The sequence below is a fragment of the Malaclemys terrapin genome, chromosome 1 (genome assembly GCF_027887155.1).
Source record: "Malaclemys terrapin pileata isolate rMalTer1 chromosome 1, rMalTer1.hap1, whole genome shotgun sequence".
In the NCBI taxonomy this organism is placed as follows: Eukaryota; Metazoa; Chordata; order Testudines; family Emydidae; genus Malaclemys; species Malaclemys terrapin.
This window is the reverse complement of record NC_071505.1, coordinates 87,117,639-87,134,800: the sequence shown is the minus strand read 5'-3', so window position 1 is coordinate 87,134,800 and position 17,162 is coordinate 87,117,639. Positions and strand designations below refer to the sequence as shown.

Here is a 17,162-nt window from a genome sequence, read left to right as displayed (position 1 = left end):
AATGTGTCGATAGCTCTTTTATGTGTTGGAAGTAGCGGAAAGTCAAAGTTAGAATATTCCAAGAAAAAAACTGCTAGTTTTACAACAAATGCCTTCCAGGCTTCATAAAGCTCCAGAACCGTTTGCCCTGCACCCTGGAGACAGAGGTTGAGTTCGTTTAGGTGAGCGGTGATGTAAGTTAGAAATATGGGCTTACACAGCCATTTGTCATCATCCAGTTTGGGGTAGTTTTGTCCTTTTTCCGACAAAAAGGCCTTGATTGCATCAAAATAGTTTACAAAGGGCATCAAAACCTTGCCATGACTTAACCACCGAATGTTGCTGTGAAGTGGAATGTCGTTATAAGCACTGTCCATCTCTTCTAGCAGCGCTTGAAACTGTCTGTGAGTCAAAGCAGATCAAGCTACAAGGAAATTCACAATTCGCACCACTGTGTTCATCACATTATTAAGCTCTGAATTAGAAATTTTAGCACACAGGTTTTCTTGATGGATGATACAGTGAAATTTGACTGTTAGGCGGCCAATTTGATCTTCAAGTAACTTTACAAATCCCTTCTGTGTTCCGACCATGGTAGGAGCACCATCTGTTGTCACATAAAATATTTTTCTGATGTCAACTCCTCATTCTTCAAAATGGCTTACAAAACTTACCGCTATATCTTCCCCCTTTGTTGTGCCATGCAGGGGTTTTAGGCAACAAAGTTCCTCTTGGATTTCATCGGAAGCACAATATCTTACAACAATTGCCAAACGTGGAATGTCGTTTATATCAACTCTCTCATCAACTGAAACGCTAACCACTGCTGTGTCTTTTAATGCTGTTGTCTTCTTTACGATAATGTTTTCTGCCATTTTGTTTATGAGTCTCTCAACTGTTCTAGCAGAGACAGGAAGTTCTTTTATTCTAGATATGATCGTATCTTTATTTAGCAAATCATTGAATAAAACCTCCGAACTACTGAGAAAAACTTCTTTTATATATTCCCCATCTGTAAACGGCTTTCTGTTTTTTGCAATGCACTGTGCAATCTTGTAACTTCCTCCTATAGCTTGATTTTTACTTACACTTAAACATTTAAAAACATTGCTTTGCGTCTCATATCCTACTACTGCGTTTTTGATCGATTCAGTCTTGTCTGCTTCATCAAGAAAGGTTTTCTCGTGCTTCGTTTCAAAATGTTATCGAACACTTGATGTGCGACAAACAACACTTTCGCAACAGAAAGCACAAACAGCACGGTCCTTCTTTTGAATAAATCCAAATGTGTCTTTTCAAGAAGGCTGAAATGAACGGACATCTAACTTTGCTTTCTTAGGAGCTGACATTTTGTCAAATGTACCCCTCAACTCACAGTGGTGGGAAAAAATGGTGACAGACGGCACGCACAACGTCAAACGCAGTGCGCTGTTCCACATGGCCTGATATAAGCAGCAAACCAGGACTTAAAAATATCCCAGTGGCGCTAGAACAATTTTTAAGGTGGGGGTGCTGAGCTTTGCCCCCTCTTGCCCCTGTCTACATCCCTCACTACCCCAGGCTGGGGCCAGTGGGCCACAGCTGGGGGCGGCTGCAGAGCACTGGGCCAAGGCCAGGAGCAGAGCCCCGGGCCGGCGGCCGGTATCCCAGGCCGGCAGTGGGTTGAGCGGGGCCGGCAGCTGGTATACCAGACCAGCAGCGGGCTGAGCAGGGCCGGTGGCCCGGACCCCAGGCCAGCAGCAGAGTGCCACTGAAAATCAGCTCACGTGCTGCCTTTGGCATACGTGCCATAGGTTGCTGACCCCTGGAACACATAATGCAGCTCTTCTCTGTTTTACGTTTTCTTAATTAGTATTTCTAAGCTGATTTTATATTTTAAATGTACTCTTAAGCCTTCATAAAGTAATCATTCCAGATTACTACATATTTAACTCATTGAAACAAAGACATTATTTTAAATGAATCAGTCGCAGAAGTGGGCAAACTATGGCCTGCGGGCCACATCTGGCCCATGGAACCCTCCTGCCCAGTCCCTGAGCACCTGCCCTGGGAGGCTAGCCCCCAGCCCCTCCCCTGCTGTTGCCCCTCCCCCACAGCCTCAGCTCACTGTGCCACCAGCACAATGCTCTGGGAGGCGGGGCTGCAAGCTCCTGGGGGCAGCGCAGCTGCAGAGCCCGGTGCACTGTGCTGCGTGGCATGTGGCTGGCTCCAGACGGGCGCCATGGCTGTAGCGCCGCCAACCACCGCTGCTCCAGGCAGCGCGGTAAGGGGGCAGGGAGAAGGGAGGGTTGGATAAAGTTCAGGGAAATGGTCAGGGGTGTGGATAGGGGTCAGGGCGATCAGAGGGCGGGGAACAGGGGGGTTGAATGGGGGCAGGGGTCCCAGGTGGGCAGTCAGGAAGGAGAGGGGGTTGGATGGGGTGGGGTGGGGGGCAGTCAGGGGATGGGGGGGTGGACGGGGCAGGGGTCCCGGGGGGGGAGGGGGGAGAGGCGGTAATAAGTAATTTCATCTGCTGCGTGCGTAATCTGGTCCCCAGTAAAAGATGTGTTACTATCTTTGATCTTAGCCAGGAGACTGAAAAAGAGGAGGCCAAAACGATGACAGTGAAAAACCTTTTTCCAGCACAGCAGTGTGCATTCAAACCTGCCCGTAAAATATTTCAAATTAGATGCTCATATTTTATATGTTAACACGGCAGAAAATGCAGCTCAGACAGTTGGGAAACAGGTGCTGAGCCATCCCAGTAGCATAGATTTAGTCTCTACAGGCGTGGACCGGAGCTAACTATCACCACCCACTACCTGTTCATGGCAAATGAGAGAGGGGTATCACCACAGTATGTAGGTCCCAGTTGTCCACAGAGCAGAAAGTGCCACTGGGCCTCTCCCCGCTGTCTGGTAGGCTCAGGACAAGGACTGACTAGCGTAGAGCTGGAGCACGGTGGTGGAATGTTGTAGAACACGTTCAGCTGGTGCCATATCTGCTCTCTGGTTGAGTAACACGCGTGATTCAAAGCCCCCTGTATTCGCACCATTGCAATAATCTTTGTACACAATATGCCTTGTGAGCGATCGTTTGCAAACTAACAACTCACTGCTCACTACTATTCCTGCATGAGGTAGATACACAGTGAGTATTGAGAGTTGTGGGTAGATGCAGAAATTATGACTAAAGTGCATTTAAACCAGGCATGGCAGGCGGAGCTTGTGAACAGGTCTGCCCTAGACAATGGATCCAGTTTGCTTCTCTGGCTCACCTGGTCATCAAGCTGAGACAATGAAGGTCCATTGACAGATCAGGTAAATATCACGCTAACAGGTGGGGGAGGAGACAGCACAGGGTGGCCTATGGTGCAGTCAGAGCACAGGGATGTTTGTTTTTAAAAGAGACATTAAATATTTTAATAACCTTTCCAAGTTAATATAATACTGATAAAAGGTGCCCCAGTGACAGCCCTGCAGAACAAACTGTTTACTCACAGATGACGCGTTGCTGCACAGCAAGTCTCCCCCACCTTCAAGTGCCTGCCCTGCCCTGCAGAGCTCCACCCCAGAGCGGGGAGGGGAGTTCAGTCTCCATGACTTCTGGGCAGAGACTGATAATCAGGAGGCCACTTAGTATCAGCTGGGGAGCTGGCCTGGGGAGGAGGGGACCCGTGGCTCACACAGAAGAGGCTATGAAGGGGGGAGTGTTAGGGGTAGGTGAGAGGCTGTCCCCAAGGCTCAGAAATGCTGGGCAAGTACTTGAACCAGACATTGGCCATGCAGCTCATGGCAGAGCAAGGGCAAGCTCCTCTCCGACATTCTCTCCTGCTCCCTTCTCCTGGGGCCCCATCCACACCACTGCTCCGGGCTCCCATCGAATTGGGAGGATATAGGGGGCACCCGTACAGCCCCACACTGCTGTATCCCCACCCACTAGAGCCAGCCTCTGGGTCTGCCCCAACCTTCCCCCCCCACTATGGCTCCCTTGGCATTATTTTTTCTCTGCTTAAAAAAACGCTGCGAGACGTTAGCTAAAAAATATCTCCCGGACGTATTTCAAAGCATCATCCTCGTCGTCCTCCGTGTCTGTCCTGCTAGCACAGCCCAAAGCATCTGGCTGAGCGTGGGGCCCGGGGCCTGACCTGGGGGTGCTGGCCCCGCCACTGCTTGCTGGACTCCACCGAGGCTCCGTCGGCGTTTGCTGGCCTTCCTGCTCCCCTTCGGTTTCAGATGGAACGTTCACCTCCATTTCCTTGTATTTACAATTCTGGCACAGAAACAAACCGTATGTGTCCATAAAGCATTTCGTCCCAAGCGTGTCCCAAGCCAGAGGGAGAAACACCCATCCCCACCGGCACCAGGGCCCCAATCAACGGAAGGCTGATCAACAGCTGCTGCATCCCACCCCACTTAACAGCACACAACACACCGGCTTAGGCTGTGAAGAACACCACTCTGCACCACTAAAGCTGCAGGAGAATTTTGGACAGTTACCCAAGCTACAGTTTGGTGAGGATGCTGCAGTTAACACCTGTGCACCTTCAAAGAGTGTAAAGGGGTCTTTAGTGCTCAGAGGGAACAGGGGGGTTAATCTCCTGAGGAATAATGGATTCTCCAGGAGTGAACAGGAGAACTTTAACAGTCAGGAACAACTAAGGGCCAGTCCTGCAATCACAGCCACGTGGGCTGACCCATGCACCCGTCACTGAAGCCGATGCACAAGGTAGGGTCTGCATGCAGCGATCTAACTGCAGGATCAAGGCCACAGGAAGTGGGAGACTCCAGGCAGAGAGCCCCAGGAGCTGCCAACCTAATGAGAGAAATCTGCTGATCTGCCATTAACATCGTCTCCTGCAAGGTGTGTGAAGTCAGCACTGTACAAGACCGAGAAGGAAAGCACAGCACTTTATTCTCCAGACCCGCGAACATACTGCCATCCCCCACCCCTGGCACAGGAAGGGTCCCTGTGATGCAGGTGATGGAGAGGGAGAGGCAGACACGCGTAGGGGGCAGGGGTGAATTGCAGTATTCCAGAGAAACCTCCCCTTCCCTCTAAATAAATAATTATTGGGAATCACGCTACTAAATCCTGTTAACCAGGTGCCCTCTTTCTGCACCACCTTCTTGCTGATTACAAGGGCATGTGTGTAAAGAGGACTTCTTTTCATGCATTTACTTATCGGCATTCCTATGGCCCTCCTCACCACAGTCTGAGCATCTCAAATGGTAACCCTCACAATACCCTGGCAAGGGGGGTGTACCATTATCTCCACTTACTGAGGGGTAAACCGAAGCACAGAGAGATTAAGTGGCTTGCCCAAGGTCATGCAGGAGTGTGTGACAGAGCATGAAATAGCATGCAGACTTCCCAGGTCTTTGCTTCAACCTCCAATCACCCATTCTCTCCTCCTGCCTGACCCATTCACTGTTGTTGCTTACATCACAACGCTTCCAGGGGGGCGTGATACAATATTACACACGCTGGACCACGGCATCACTGAAATGGAGGCGTCTAGTTACAAAGGAGAACACTTCCATTTAGCCTCCCTACAGTGGAATTTCCCCAAGGGAAGTGGTGGAAGCCAGCCATTTTAAATTAGCCTGGGCAAAAGCATCAGGATAGGGACATGTTAGGAAACTGCTGAATTGACAGGAAGATGGACCAGCAGGCCTCACTGCTCACCTCAGCCAGGAACCCCAATGCCACATCCACCAGCTCCGCTTCGTTCATACAATAGATAGTCACGGTCCTGATCAGGCCAAGAGGAGATCAGAAGAGAAAACAAAAGCAGGGATCAGATGGGGAACACTGTCATGGGCAGAAATGTGAATGCTGCCCCGATGGAAACACAATCAGCATAGGAAACAGCAGAGGAATGTACTCATGGGGGAATTCTGCACCACTGCACAATGCTGAATTTGTGCAGAAATTAATTGTTTTGGCATAGGCGTGCGCACGGGGTGTGCCCGGGCACACCCTAATGCAGGAGTGGGCAAATGGCCCCGGGGTCTGCGCTCCCTGGCCGGAGCACCCGGCCGAGGACAGCAAGCTGCCGGCCCCTCCCCCCGCCTTTCTCCTTCCCCATGAGTCCTGCCGCCGTGCGCGCAGCGCTCTGGGGGCCGGGGCTGCACGCTCCCGTGGGGCAGCATTTGGTTCCGCAGGGAGGCTAGAAGCCTCATCTCATGCCATGGTAAGGAGTCCGGGGCCAGGGGGGTTGGATAAGGGGTGGGGGGAGTCAGGGTACAGAAAGCAGGGTGGGTTGGATGGGGGTGGGATCCCAGGCGGGGGTGTTAGGGGCAGGGAGTCTCTGGAGGGGGCAATCAGGGAGCAGGGGGAGTTGGATGGAGCATAGAAGTCCCGAGGTCTGTCAGAGGGCGGGGGGTAGATAGAGGTCAGGGGACAGGGAGCAAGGAAGGTCCTGGGGGGGGCCTCTGGAGGAGGTGGGCAGGGGACAAGGAGCTGGGGGGGATTGGATGAGTTGGAAGTTCTGGGGGGGGCTGTCAGGAGGCAGGGGTGTGGAGACGGGTTGGGGGAGGCAGGGAGCAGAGGGGGTTGGATGGGTCGGGAGTTCTGGGGGTTCTGTCAGGGGGCAGGGAGCGGTTGGATAGGCGTGGGAGTGGATAAGGGTCGGGGCAGTCAGGGGACAGGTAGGGGGTAGGTCCTAGGGGGGCAGTCAGGGGACAAGGAGCAGGGAGGCTTAGATGGGTGGGGTCCTGGGGGGCAGTTAGGGGCAGGGGTCCCAGTAGGGGGTAGTCAGGGGACAAGGAGCGGGGGGGGGTTGGGGGTTCTGAGGGTGGCAGTCAGGGGGCAGGAAGTAGGAGGGAGTGGATGGGGCGGGGCTCCCTGGGTGCACACCCTAATGAAATGGGCTGCGCACGCCTATGGGTTTTGGCACAACATTTCCTTCCCCTCCCACCCCCCACCCCCAACAGAAATGGGCTGCAGAGCTGCTGGATGCCACTAGGGGGCGTTGGAGCTGGCAGAGCCTAGCTCACAATAGAAGACAGGGGGGGGGGGGGGGGGGGCGGAGACTGGAGGGTTCCTGGCAGGTGCAGTTGCCGGCATGTCCTGAAGGAAGGAGGCAGCATGCAGGAAAATCCATACAAGCCCCTCAGGACCCAGCATCAGGCTGTTTTTCCCTCTGGGTCCCTGGGCTCTGTGGGGGAGGGGGTGCAGGTGTGGATGTCTGGGCTGGGGGCCCCCGCAACTGGGCTCTGGGGGGAGGGGTTGTGGGTGTCTGGCCCCCCTGCTGGGCTCTGTGGAGAGGGGGCAGAGAAACAGGAACTGGGTTGTTGAAGGGGTTTCAAATATAATTGAAACTGGCATGATTGCATAGTATTATTTTGACAAATAAAATATGCAGATTTTAAAATATTGTGTGCAGAATTTTTAATTTTTTTTTGGCATAGAATTCCCCCAGGAGTAAGGAATGTCTGCACCGGGAGTCATTGTAATGTTTGCCTTTGTTTCTGCAAGTTCCTGTTTTTCAATAGCAGGAAGTCAGAAGCTGGAGCCTGGTTGTCCTCTCACACCACTTTTACACCAGTATAAATCTGATGACTTGGCTGGAGTTATTCCTGATGTATATCAGCTCAGAGCAGAAATCAGAACCCTTCTGGATCATTCCTTTCTGTATATTTTCATAACCATCATAATCCCTTACACTTCTAAACACAACAGTTATCCCTGCAGGATTGCAAAGCACCGTACAGGCTGGGGGAACAGGGCTCCTGTACAAATCCAGCAGCAGGGATCGAGTACCAGGAACGCTGCACAAGAGGGTGGGAAGTGAAGAATAACATAGCTCAGAGAGAAGGTAAATACCCAACAAGGAATTCAACTATGGCTCCAGCTTTTGTGAAGAGTGTAATAGCCAGAACCGGCTGGTGAAAGCCATCCCGCCGTCCCTGGGGAAGATCACCGTCGACTCCACCATCCCCGGGACAGAGACGACTGCGACCCAACATCATCGTGACCAACGCGGAAAAGAAGAAGGTCCTCATGGTAGACGTCATGGTGCCATTTGAAAACAGGTCACCAGCCTTCCACGAGGCCCGAGCATGGAAGGTGCTGAAGTACACCCCGCTGGCCGACACCCTGAGAGCCCAGGGTTATGAGGTCCAGATACACGCCCTGCTCGTGGGAGCCCTGGGTGCATGGGACTCCCCACAACAAGCCGGTGCTGAGAGCGTTCGGAGTCGGTCGACGCTACGCCCAGCTCATGAGACAGCTCATGGTGTTTGACACCACGAGGTGGTCCAGAGACATCTACACAGAACACATCATGGGACACCGCCAGTACCAGGTTGAGTAACCGAGACAGCCGACCAGGAAAATAACCCACTTCCTTCCCTGATGGACCAAGGGACGCACCCCACCCATGTACTTATTCTCTACACCAATATCGACTTGGACTCTTAATACATTCCATGGGTGGCGTACCCGAGCCCACTTATCCACTGACGCTTTAAAAACTCCCACACCCCAATCTGGATATATGCTGGTTATTTGATATGTATGTACCTCGTGAACCTTGTAACCGATACTCGCAATCCTCCATAACCCAAGCTCGACCCCAGATGTACAGTACCTTCCCTCTTAACTTGTGTAAATTTGATTTTAAACATTAACTTTAATAACATTTTTAGATCCAGGCAAACAGCTCTGTGTTTTCTGTCTCTCCTGAGAGACGGTAGCACTGCCCGCACAGCGCTCCCTGCAGCTCTGACACAGGGAAGAACACCCTGACTGAGCCTCCAACTCCACTTTTGTGTGATACCCTCCCTTCTCCTTGGGGGTTTCCTAGCCTAGCGCTGACTAGGCCCAATGGTGCTTTGCACACAGGAGCCAATGTGATTGCAGCCCCAGGTGGCACAGCTGCACAAAGCGCTTACCTTGCCACAGCTGGCTTCTTCGCCCTCTTGGCTCTCACTGCTGACATAGTCTTTCTTGGCTCCACTTCCCTTGCTGCCATCCATGGCGGGAGGACCCTCTTCTTTGCCTTCCACACAGCACTTTCCATCTCTTTGCATTAAAAAAAGGAACTGACACACAGTCAAGACTCAGCCATTCACACAATTCAGAATTCACCAATGTGCCTGATTGTCTGGTGCTGTCCTATGCACAATCCCTGCCCCAAATAGAAGCATTCATTAATCCACGGCTAATGCATCAAGGAATGTGCGTAGGTCCCCGTTAATGTCTTAAAGGGACACTGCCAAAATAAATATATATTTCAAATAGGGCTGTCAATTAATCACAGTTAACTCACGTGATTAACAGTGTGATTAATCACAATTAATGCTTTTAATTGCAGTTAATTTTTTTTGAGTTAAACAATAGAAGACTAATTGAATTTTTTTTTAATGTTTTGCTACATTTTCAAATATATGTATTTCTATTACAATACAGAATACAGTACATGCTCACTTCATATTTTTTATTGCAAATATTTGCACTGTAAAATGATAAACAAAAGAAATAGTATTTTTCAATTCATCTCATACAAATACTGCAGTGCAATCTCTTTATTGTGAAAGTGTAACTTACAAATGTAGATTTTTTTTTGTCTCATGACTGCACTCAAAAACAAAACAATGTAAAACTTTAGAGCCTACAAGTCCATTCAGTCCTACTTTTTGTTCAGCCAGTTGCTAAGACAAACAAGTTTGTTTACATTTACAGGAGATGCTGCTGACTGCTTCTTATTTACAACGTCACCTGAAAGTGAGAACAGGCGAATGCATGGCACTTTTGTAGCCGGTGTTGCAAGGTATTTATGTGCCACATATGCTAAACATTCATATGTCCCTTCATGCTTCGGCCACCATTCCAGAGGACATGCTTCCATGCTGATGATGCTCGTTAAAAAAATAATGCGTTAAATTTGTGACTGAACTCCTTGGGGGAGAATTGTATTTCTCCTGTTCTGTTTTACCTGCATTCTGCCATATATTTCATGTTATAACAGTCTTGGATGATGACCCAGCACATGTTCATTTTAAGAACGCTTTCACAGCAGATTTGACAAAACACAAAGAAGGTACCAATGTGAGATTTCTAAGGCTAGCTAAAGCACTCGACCCAAGGTTTAAGAATCTGAAGTGCCTTCCAAAATCTGAGAGGGACGAGGTGTGGAGAATGCTTTCAGAAGTCTTAAAAGGGCATCACTCCGATGTGGAAACTACAGAACCCGAACCACCAAAAAAGAAAATCAACCTTCTGCTAGTGGCATCTAACTCAGATAATGAAAATGAACATGCATCTGTCCGCTCTGCTTTGGATTGTTATCAAGCAGAACCTGTCATCAGCATGGACGTATGTCTTCTGGAATGGTGGTTGAAGCATGAAGGGACATGTGAATCTTTAGCGCATCTGGCACGTAAATATCTTGCGATGCCGGCTACAACAGTGCCATGAGAAGGCCTGTATTCACTTTCAGGTGACATTGTAAACAAGATGTACGCAGCATTATCTCCTGCAAATTGTAACCAAACTTATTTGTCTGAGTGATTGGCTGAAATAGGACTGAGTGGACTTGTAGGTTCTAAAGTGTTACGTTGTTTTATTTTTGAATAGTTATTTTTCGTAAATAATTCTACATTTGTAAGTTCAACTTTCATTATAAAGCAATTGCACTACAGTATTTGTATTAAGTGAATTGAAATACACTATTTCTTTTTTTTTTACAGTGCAAATATTTGTCATCAAAAATAAATATAAAGTGAGCACTGTACACTTTGTATTCTGTGTTGTAATTGAAATCAGTATATTTGAAAATGTAGAAAACATCCAAAAATATTTAAATAAATGATATTCTATTATTAACGCTGCAATTAATCACAATTAATTTTTTTAATTGCTTGACAGCCCTAATTGCAAACAAACTTGGGTTCTCTCACCACCTAGGACTGAAAGCATTTTTAGAAGATCTGGTTTATGTTTAGCCATTGCCAGTTACTTATTGCAGTTCCCTCATCTTGACCAGAAGAATTGGTGTTTAACTGTGCACGAACAGCAACTAATTTCTAAGGCCCTACCAAATTCAGGGTCTATTTTGGTCAATTTCATGGTCATAAAATTTTTACAATCGTAAATTTCATGGTTTCAGATATTTAAATCGGAAATTTCACAGTGTAGTAACCACAGGGGTCCCGAACCAAACAGAGGTCATGGCGGAGTCGCAAGGCTAATGTTGGGGGGGGCGGAGGTCACGGTATTGTCACTCTCACTGTTGTGCTGTTGCTAGTGGTGGCACTGCCTTCAGAGCTGGGCTCCCAACCAGCAGCCATGGAGATACCTGCAGCTAGGGGAGATTTCTGAATATGCGTCTGACCAGGCCCTGGAAGCAGCCTTTGCAGGGGAAGAGGAAGCCCCCTCCCTTCTAGCCCATCCAGGACTAGCATCTGGAGACCAGTGCACAGTAAGTGCCCCCAGCCCTGCCCCTCCCTCATACAATAGCCAGATTTTATGGGTGAGATCAGATTTCACGGTCTGTGATGCATGAATTTGGTAGGGCCCTCCTAATTACTCCTCACCCTTGTCGCTTAATCAGACAGGTGAAGCGATGAGCCCCAGGCCATGAACCTAATCAGGATCAGAAGCTCCTGAATGCAATTCCTGCACTCAGACCACGTTGCCTCCCCTCATCAGATTTTTCCAGTCCCTGGGCACTAATCAATTGTGGCTCTGATTAGGCTCACAACTCTTCCGGGAGAAGATTTATATCCTCCCCCTGCCCTCAAATGTTTTCATTCAAAATAATTTCATGAAACATTTTTGTTCACATAAGGGCTTGTTAAAGATGGACTGCTTTACAGGTGCACACGTTACTACAGGGAGGAAAAAACTAACCCAAACATGGCCTACCCTGGATGGGTTAAGAACCTTATGAGAACAAGGGTTTGGATCCACCTGAACCAGCATTCACCACGTGTTCCTTATACACCCACCAGAGGATGCGCCTGTACCTCGAGTACAAACCCTCCTGCAGCAGGCTGTGCCCCACTGTCTTGGCAAACACTCCACCAAAGCATGTTTTAAAAAGTCTTGAATTCAACAGAGTACAGAACTGGCTCCTGCTCCTTGCTTTTGTGCCTTGTTTCTGTCTCGCCACTGGGCCCCTGGTTCTGTAAGCTGGCTCCCACAGAGCAAGGAACTTGGGTTGTCAGGCCTGGGGATGCTGGACAGAGGAGTGGCGGGCTCAAGGAGATGTTCTGCTTGGACTTTGCTGCTAATGCCTCAGCAGTGGGTGCTACCACCTGGCCCCCAATGATCTCTTCACCCTGGCGGCCTCCTGGGCCTCAGATGGCAGCAGGGATAAATTAAATTATTAAATTAAATTAAATTAATGGAGATATCCCATCTCCTAGAACTGGAAGGGACCTTGAAAGGTCATCGAGTCCAGCCCCCTGCCTTCACTAGCAGGACCAAGTACTGATTTTTGCCCCAGATCCCTAAGTGGCCCCCTCAAGGATTGAACTCACAACCCTGGGTTTAGCAGGCCAATGCTCAAACCACTGAGCTATCCCTCCCCAGGGAAAGGTGCATAAAAAGCTGGACTCTGGGTAACAGCTTTTGCTTAAAGCCTCGCCTACGCTAGGGAAACTGACACCACTTCCCACTGGTTATAACACGGCTCGACCTCAGACCTGCCCGAGATCAGTTCTAGCCTTGTGGAGCCAGGCAAGGAGTCACCTTCCCATAACGCGGCCAGGATCAGACTGAGCTCTGAAATGTCTCACTGCTGAAAACACACAGCAAAACCCACCAGCATCACAGAGTGAGACCGGGGGGGGAGTGAAAGCTGGCAAATGTGCATCACCAGCAAGGCTGGTTTGCCCCCACAGATCTGGTGCGGAAGACAAGCTGCTCCCGGTAGGAGCAAACACACATCTCCGGACTCGTCCGGCCTCCCTCCAACCCGCTTACCCCAAGGAAGGGCCTTAGGCCAGCTGCTGGCAAAGGGCTGGGCCCCCGGGAGCGCCTCCAGCTCTCCTGCCTTCTCTAGTGATGCCGAGAGGCTGCCTTGGGAAGCCCAGACGCCATCCGCAGGGCCTGCTTGTGCGGCTGCCCGCGTTTCTCCGGAGCTCGCTATGCACACGAGAGCATTACAGGCCCGCAGCTTTTCCAAGCACCGCCCTCCTCCCCGGCTAGAAAGCGGAGTTACACCGGGCTCCGCCTCGCCCTCTCCCCATTGGCTGGCGACTGAAAAACACTAACGCGTCAGAGGGCTGGACAATCGCAACGGCACCCCGGGAAGTGCGGCTGCAGATCTCCCCTGGCCGCTGCACTCCCCGCGCTCTGGGTGGGGATGCGCGCTGCAGCGCAGGGGCGCGGGTTACTCCCGGGGACTTCAGCCCAGTGCAATAGCGCGGCTGCCCTGCGAGCAGAGCCCGCCCCTCTCACTCCGTGGCGAGCGCTGTGCCCCTGTAGCTAGGGTGCCCCATCCACCCGCCGGGCGGGGGCTGTTTGTGTTGCAGATTTAGGCTGTGCCCTCCCCAAGGCACAGGCTGCTGCAGGGAGACACTTTGCTGACGTGATTCCACCCTCGCAACCCGCATGGAAACAAAACTGCCTGGGCTGGTTCTCACTGTAATTAAACTAAGGGTACAGGGGGGGAGTCGATTTAAGATATGCAAATTCAGCTACGTGAATAGCGTAGCTGAATTCGACGTATCGCAGCCGACTTACCCCGCTGTGAGGACAGTGGCAAAATCGACTTCTGCGGCTTTCTGTCGACGGCGCTTACTCCCACCTCCGCTGGTGGAGTAAGAGCGCCGATTCGGGGATCGATTGTCGCGTCCCAACGGGACGCAATAAATCGATCCCCGAGAGGTCGATTTCTACCCGCCGATTCAGGCGGGTAGTGTAGACCTAGCCTAAGAAGGCAAGTATCAGGAGGTAGCCGTGTTAGTCTATATGCACAAAAACAACAAGGAGGAGTCCGGTGACACCTTACAAACAGATGTATTTGGGCATAAGCTTTCGTGGGCTAACACCCACTTCATCATCTGCATGGAGTGAAAAATACAGTAAGCAGTACAAATGGACATATCAGACATCAAGAATTGTAACATTCAAAAACCAGTAGGAGAGCACTTCAATCTCCCTGGACACTCAATGACAGACTTAAAAGTGGCCATTCTTCAACAAAAAAACCCTTCAAAAAACAGACTTCAACAAGAACCTGCAGAACTGGACACCATCAAATTAGGCTCAAATAAAGACTGGGAGTGGCTGGGTAACTGCAAAAAGTAACTTTCTCTCTGTTGATACTCACACCTTCTTGTCAACTGTTGGGAATGGGCAACGTCCACCTTGATCGAATTGACCTCGTTACCAGTACAAAAAGTAACTTTCCCTCTGTTGATATCACTGGTCTACAATTTTTGAGAAGTTGTCTGCTTCAGAGATAAAATGTGCTATTTATTATGTATTTTGATGTGCTGAATTCAAATATGACAATTAAAACAACTGATTGGCTACTGTTTCTAAGATATTTAAGTTTTTACATTTTATGTCTATGTATATTGTGTAGATAGTAGAGTTTTAATTATAAATTGTAAACCTAGGTCTTTTCATGTGTTTATGGTTGCTTTACATGATAATATTTCACCTGTCCTGTTTATGTAACACTTTAAAAATCAGCAAAAGGGTTATATAAATAAAATTTATTATGAAACAAAAGGCAAAAAACTATTATGTACATAGTTTAGTCCTATTCAGTGTCTACTCGGCGCTTCTTGGTTTGTCTCTTGTATTCCCAACTGGAGGCACCATGCAGAAGTAACAATTGCTGGTATGATCTGTTGGCTCTCTCCAAATCATTGGCACTGCAAAAGGCATAGATTTCCTTTTCCTGTTCAACCACTGACGAAGATTTGTTGCACAAGTGTTGCAGCATATGTGTGGGGCCCACCTCTTGTCCTGATCTCCAATTTTGCAGCCAAAATAAAGGTGATAGGCTTTCTTAACCATAGTGGTTATACTGCACTTTTGGGATGCAAAAGTCACTTCACCACAAACAGAGCAGAAGTTATCTGCACTGTTCACACAAGTACGAGGCATCTCTGCTCACTTTGGCTAAATAGAAATGTGTCCCTTTGCAAAATCAAACACTGACAAATAAGAGAGCATGACACTGTATGATTTCTAGAGCTGATATAGGGCAATTTGTTCAGCAGAGTGATGTAAGCTTCATTATGATTGCATCATCCATGACTTCTAGGAATAACATGATGCAATTCATATCATGTATGACGCAATACCAGCTTCAGATTGCATCATTCATTGTTTTGCCTAAAAAGCAAGTACTGTCCAAACCCAGTCATAGATTTATTCATAGATCCAGTCAAAGATGTAGTTTAGTCATTTCTGGTTTAAATTGAGATCCCTTCCCTTTATAACTCACTTATCCTCTGCCATTCCCAAGTCAAGGGTCGTATATACTGACCCAATATCTTGAAAACTAGAGCCAATCAACAATTTTAAGCATCATTTTCGTTCTCTGTGACCCAGAATTAGTAAAGTTTGACTACATTTATTTCAGAAGCATTTTGGCTGTAGAGCAGTGTATTCACCACTTCTTGTCGACTGTTGAGAATAGGCCACTTCCACCTTGATTGAATTGGCCTCGTTAGCACTGACCCCCACACACACTAGATAAGGCAACACCCATCTTTTCATGTGCTGTAATATTTATAGTGCTTACTGTATTTTTCACTCCACACATCTGATGAAGTGGGTTTTAGCCCATGAAAGCCTATGCCCAAATAAATTTGTTAGTCTCTAAGGTGCCACAAGGTCTCCTCATTGTTTAAGTGACACTTCTGTCCCTACCCCTTTTCCAGCTAGGAAACAGCAAAAAAAGTGTTCTCCCTCTCCCCACATCCCTCTCAAGGGAATTCTGTTATCTCCCTATCACAAGATCTGGATCTTTCTGGAAGTCAGCACAGCCCGTAACCGTTTGTTAGTGTGGGTTCCCTCTGCTGGCAGACTGCACAGCAGCAGTGTTAATGGTAAATCAGTTATGAACTTAGTAGTAGTGCTTTAAACTCGTGACTACAGGGTGGGGATTTTAGATTATACAGATGCCATAATGACCTTACCTCCTGCCAAGAATGAAGCGGTTTTTAAAAGGGTCCCACTGTAGCCTGGGACTGCATGACAGGACTCATTTAACCCATTAACATTCACTATCCTAGGAAAAAATAGATGCTGTATGATTTCCACTCTGTACATTTCACAGAAAAAATGCCTCTTAGACAACAATCTAATTTCTGTGAAATATTTGTGCATTACAGATAAGGCAACCCCCACCTTGCTTCTCTCTGGGGTAAGAGGTTAGGGTATAAGTTTGAAAAGACCAGGGCTGTTTTTTGCCTCATTTTGAGCAACTTAACAAGTAATTGTTTTTTCCCCCTTACTCCTTCTCCACCCCTGCCCCCATCTTGCCTGAGTTCTCTTCTTCTCCTTGCTGCTGTTACCCAAAATTGGGCCAGCTAGGACAAACGGCTGAGCCAGGCAGCCTGGAACTTCTAGTCATTTCTCTCGCCTACCGCGGGACCGGCCTTGCCCCCAGTGAACTTCAGCTCCCAGGAGACACTTGTGAAGGCAGGTTCTGTCCCCGTGCATTGTGGAACTTATAGTTTTCCCTTTTGATGTTGCGATGAGCGAGTTAGGCAGTAGGAACTACATTCCCCAGCCTGCATGTGGTCCGCGCCGTCACGGATCTACCTGCCCAAGGCAAAGTGGGATTTGTCGCATTTGTTGGTCGCCTTTCTCGTCAGGTTTGTGACCTCAGTGAATGACAGCTCCCAGGATGCTCTAGGTCGCAGAGTCGCCCCCCCACCCCGTTCAAAAGTGCATGCTGGGATTTGTAGTCATTCTCTTCAGCTCTGTCTTGCAGATCTGGGCTGTGCGGACTACACTTCCCAGGCCACCCGCAGCGGGAGGCTGGGGAGGGAGGTGGTTACAGGGCGGTGCGGTGGGTGCGGCTGGCTCAGTAGTACTAGGCGGTGGCTCAGCAGCAGGAGCAGATTCTGGGCTGTGTCTGGCTGTCTCGGGATGTCGGACGCGGGCGGCGGAGGTCCTGGCGGGGGCAGCGAGGAGGGCAGCCTGGAGGTGCCGGGCTCGGCGGTGCAGAATGTGGCCGATGTCTCAGTGCTGCAGAAGTACCTCCGCAAGCTGGTGCTGCT

General features: G+C 49.2%; 1 protein-coding gene across 1 annotated transcript; it reads right to left on the bottom strand.

Annotated features, from left to right (window-relative positions):
* Positions 1 to 3,351: 3,351 nt before the first annotated feature.
* On the bottom strand, positions 3,352 to 13,098 carry CYREN (cell cycle regulator of NHEJ). Its single transcript, XM_054029132.1, has 4 exons — positions 12,895 to 13,098; positions 8,859 to 8,988; positions 5,647 to 5,713; positions 3,352 to 4,230 (listed from the first exon to the last, which is right to left on the bottom strand). Exons 2-4 carry the CDS (start codon positions 8,984 to 8,986, stop codon positions 3,991 to 3,993), a joined length of 435 nt encoding a protein of 144 aa, XP_053885107.1. The 5' UTR covers positions 8,987 to 8,988; positions 12,895 to 13,098; the 3' UTR covers positions 3,352 to 3,990.
* Between the last annotated feature and the right edge of the window lie 4,064 nt (positions 13,099 to 17,162).

Coding starts and splice junctions, on each gene's coding strand:
- CYREN (XM_054029132.1), bottom strand. CDS start 8,986: ATGGAAAGTGCTGTGTGGAAGGCAAAGAAGAGGGTCCTCCCGCCATGG. Junction 5,714..8,858: donor AAGAAGCCAGCTGTGGCAAG/GTAAGCGCTTTG, acceptor TGGCCTGATCAG/GACCGTGACTATCTATTGTA. Junction 4,231..5,646: donor CATTGGGGTTCCTGGCTGAG/GTGAGCAGTGAG, acceptor TTTCTGTGCCAG/AATTGTAAATACAAGGAAAT.